Source organism: Euphorbia lathyris, chromosome 4 (assembly GCF_963576675.1).
Source record: "Euphorbia lathyris chromosome 4, ddEupLath1.1, whole genome shotgun sequence".
NCBI classification, from domain to species: domain Eukaryota; kingdom Viridiplantae; phylum Streptophyta; class Magnoliopsida; order Malpighiales; family Euphorbiaceae; genus Euphorbia; species Euphorbia lathyris.
In genome coordinates this window covers 81,656,791-81,660,531 of record NC_088913.1, presented here as the reverse complement: position 1 = coordinate 81,660,531, position 3,741 = coordinate 81,656,791, and the positions used below count along the sequence as shown (strand labels likewise).

At 40.0% G+C, this 3,741-nt stretch overlaps 1 protein-coding gene across 1 annotated transcript; it reads right to left on the bottom strand.

Annotated features, from left to right (window-relative positions):
- Window positions 1–315: 315 nt before the first annotated feature.
- LOC136226989 (zinc finger CCCH domain-containing protein 29-like) lies at window positions 316–3,214 on the bottom strand. Its single transcript, XM_066015707.1, has 2 exons — window positions 3,057–3,214; window positions 316–2,608 (listed from the first exon to the last, which is right to left on the bottom strand). Exon 2 carries the CDS (start codon window positions 2,595–2,597, stop codon window positions 615–617), a length of 1,983 nt encoding a protein of 660 aa, XP_065871779.1. The 5' UTR covers window positions 2,598–2,608; window positions 3,057–3,214; the 3' UTR covers window positions 316–614.
- Between the last annotated feature and the right edge of the window lie 527 nt (window positions 3,215–3,741).

Genomic DNA, 3,741 nt, shown 5'->3' with positions numbered 1-3,741 from the left:
AAAAAGATCGTGTCTGTACACATGTTTGTAATCTATCAAATAAATGATAACATAATGCACATATGACGTAGAGATAATAATTTCATTACTGCATATAATGAACATATGACGTAGAGATAATACGGTTAATAATGACTGAAAATTGGTTTGTGCAAGTAGAGAACAATTTCATTACTGCATAAAGTGTTCTGAAAATTGGTCTTACTTTAAAACGTTAAAGGTAAAACGGATCCAACTTGTAAACGAAACGTTAAAGATAATTCCAAAAATATCCTTTAAACTCTGCTGATACCAAAGAAATTAGATGAAAGGAAGTGTAGTAATGTTTCCATATTGCATTTGAATCATAAAAAGTTAACTCAGAATTCAGAATTACAAAGTACAATCTCATCTCCCCAGTTGGGGAGAAAAGAAAAAGAAATAATAAGAATATAAATAATTAAAAAATCTTTTTTCTCTTTTCTTCGTCTTCTTCCTCCTAGAATATTCTTTTTTCCCTAATTCCTCCATTGGAATCATCAGATTATAATTCCTCCTCTTCCATATTAGTTTTTCCATATTATCCTAACACTTAAATACAAATTATATCAGATAAATTTTCATTCAGATGTTGCTTATGCCACCATCTGCTCCTGTTCTATGTACATCTGCTCCATCCACGGCGGAATCGATTCCCGAACCCCTTTACCACCGAGATTGTATGAACGTTGATCAACCGGAGGAGCATCTTTCACCAAGGAATTCACCCACGAAACATCCGGCTCTTGCTGTGCATTGTTGTTCGACATCATGCCTGCTCTTGGAGGACTGTTGTTGCTGCGAAACCCGAAAGAAGCTGACTTTCTGAGCTTGTTTAGCTCACCTCCTTGAACACCCCAATCGAGTTTTCCATCCGGGGAGCTCCAGTCTGAGAGATTCGAGGAGGACATCATCGACATTGAATTTGCAGCTGCAGTGATGCCAAGTCGGTTAGCTGCTGCTCCGCGGTCAATGAAACTGTGACTCCGGTTAGCGAATGCTGAGGATCTCGAATTCATCACTGCTGCCGCAACTGCAGCTGATGAATCGTAGCCGTATGATGCAGCTGGGTTCCGTGATGGCGAGGATGACATGCTGGCAGGGTAGCTTGATCGCAGTTGGTTCATGTTTTGGCGCATTTGATGTCCGGTTGGAGATTGTAATTGAGTTGGGGTCGACGGTTTCATTGACATCCCGTGCAGTGGAGATAATAATGAAGGGTCTAAAGATCCGAAAACATCGTCGAGGTTAGTAGGCTTCATGTCTCCCATCCTGTTGAAGTCCTTGCTCCATCGGGATGGAGATGAGAGACCGGATATCTCATCAATCAGTTGCTGTTGCAGTTCCATCCCCAAATCGAAATCTCTCGCGGATAAAGCAGTCTTTAGCCTGCTTCCTGGCAGCTGCAAAGCGGGTGGAGTAAGGTTGTTAACTTTGTTTTGCCATAGGTTCCCGCTCTTGGGAGATGACGACGCTACAGCCAGTGGAGACATCGGTGGTGTCGAGATAGTAGGTTGTGATGATGCCCCGAGTGTCAACGGACTCAATGTTGCCATGTCCATTGAACTAGCAGACATAGACTTGGGCGAAGGCATTGCGGAACCTGTGGAAGCATAGACAGGGCGTAATTCATCGTGCCTGTGAGCAAAGAAACAAACTTTCCGAGAGCAACCCGTTTCATCCTTGCAAAGCCTTGTTCTGTACTGAGCCGGATGCAACCATGACTCAAAAACACCATGTGCATATTCACAAGAATCACCTTTCTGGCATGTTCCCTTGCGAAACTCGGGGCAAGGAACGCAGCTGTAAGGGAACTTCTTCGGGTCTCTTCTCCTTGCATTCTCACCCGGATGGACAAAAGGGCATTCTGTCCAATCATGAGAGTACGCCCTCGAGCAAGGCTTAACCTTAAAACAGAACATCCTAAACTCATCAGTACCGTATATCCCGTTGTTAATATCCGGTAACGACACATCAATAGGATACTCTTTCTTCTCAGCTCCTTCTCTAGCCGGCTGAGACATCAAAATCAGCTTCTCTTCTTCGTCTTCGCTCAAGCTCTCACCTTTCAACAACAACTCAACCAACCTCCGCTTCGAATTACAGGGTGACTTCAACGAAGGCGCAAAGAGATCAATCGGCTTGTTCCCCTTCGCGTCTACCAAATAAGCATCAGCGGAAGCATCAAGCAAGAGCTTGATGATTTCAACAAAAGAATCAGAACTTCCAGCAACCGCGCAATGAAGAGCCGTAACCTTATCCAACCCACAACCCCTATTGACATCAACTCTACCAGATTCAATTATGTACTTCAAAACATTACAACTCCCATAGATGGAAGCAATCATAAGAGGAGTTCTCTCATCAAACCCCATCTTTTTCGACCCGATTCTTCGACCATACCAAAAACTCGCCTCATCAATATCCGAACCCATCACTTCAATCTCATTTCTGAACCCAATAAGGTCATCAGAAGCAGAAAGTTCAAGCAAAACTGAACAATTCCTTTTCTGGCTGCAAGATTTTCCATCCATGTTTGAATTTGAAGAAAAAAGCTTACTCTTTGAACCACTACACATGCCCTAAAATCCTGCAGAATTAAATAGATGAACATCAAATTCAATTACTTCACAGATTAAGCAAAAAAGTACTTCTTGTAGGTTCTATAATTAATTAGTCTCATCTAACTCATAAACTAGACAAAAATTCCCAACTTCCAAAAATAGAAAGCCCTACAAAACTACAAAATTTAGCTGATTGAAACATGAAATCTCCCCCAAATTTCTCACCAACAAGCCAAAAAAGTAACCAAACCAACCAAAACTTAACTAAACAAGCAAATTAAAGGTAGGGTCTTTTGAGATCATTCTAAAAACAGGTCAAAAATTAACCTAACCCCTAAATAAATTAACCAAAATCAAACACAACCCACCAAATAAAAACACCTAAACCTCCATAAAACCCCAACAATACAACAAACCCCCAATTCAAATATGCAATTTGAAACCAATTTCTTCAAAGAAAGGAAGAAAAAGTACCTCTGGTGTTGGAATTAGAAATAGTACTCTCTTGAGAAGAAGAAGAAGATGGAGTGTTAAGATGAAATTGAAGAAGAGAGAGAGCAAAATGGGGTCTTTATATCTTGAAAAGCTTTCTTCAAGAGGAAGGAGGGAGGAAAGTTAGACTTTTCTTCTCCTCTCTTTCTTTCTTTTCTTTTGCTTACTCTCTCTTTCTGTTTTTTGGTCAAAGTCAAAACTTCAAAGCTACAAAGGCCACTTCTCTATCAAGGGCGCTCTGTTTTGTTTTTCTCTGAAATGCAAATGCAAATGTAAATGCAGATTCAGATGCAAATTCAGATGTAGATGTAAATGCAAATGCGGATGCAAATGTAGGTTAAATTTGGAGTTTGAGGAAAGTGGGGTCCACTTCAGTCAGCTAATATCTAACCGTCTCAACTGGTTGTCCGTCACGTGTGAATCTATTTCCTACTTTTCATCTCACGCGCTCTTACACTGGATGTGCGCTCAATCGCCATGTCAAATTCTTTGTTCGTTTACTAGTATAAGTATCAATCAATGTTGGAAAAAAATGATTTAGTTTGGGATTTTATTTTAATAAAATTATTTAAGTTTATTGAATTTTATTTCAATAGAAATTTTGAAATTCTTATTTAATTTTTTTTAATTGAAAGTTTGGAGGTTGATCCAAACGAAACAAAACATC

Excerpts from the sequence above, each read along its gene's own strand:
- LOC136226989 (XM_066015707.1), bottom strand. The coding sequence starts at position 2,597 with ATGTGTAGTGGTTCAAAGAGTAAGCTTTTTTCTTCAAATTCAAACATG.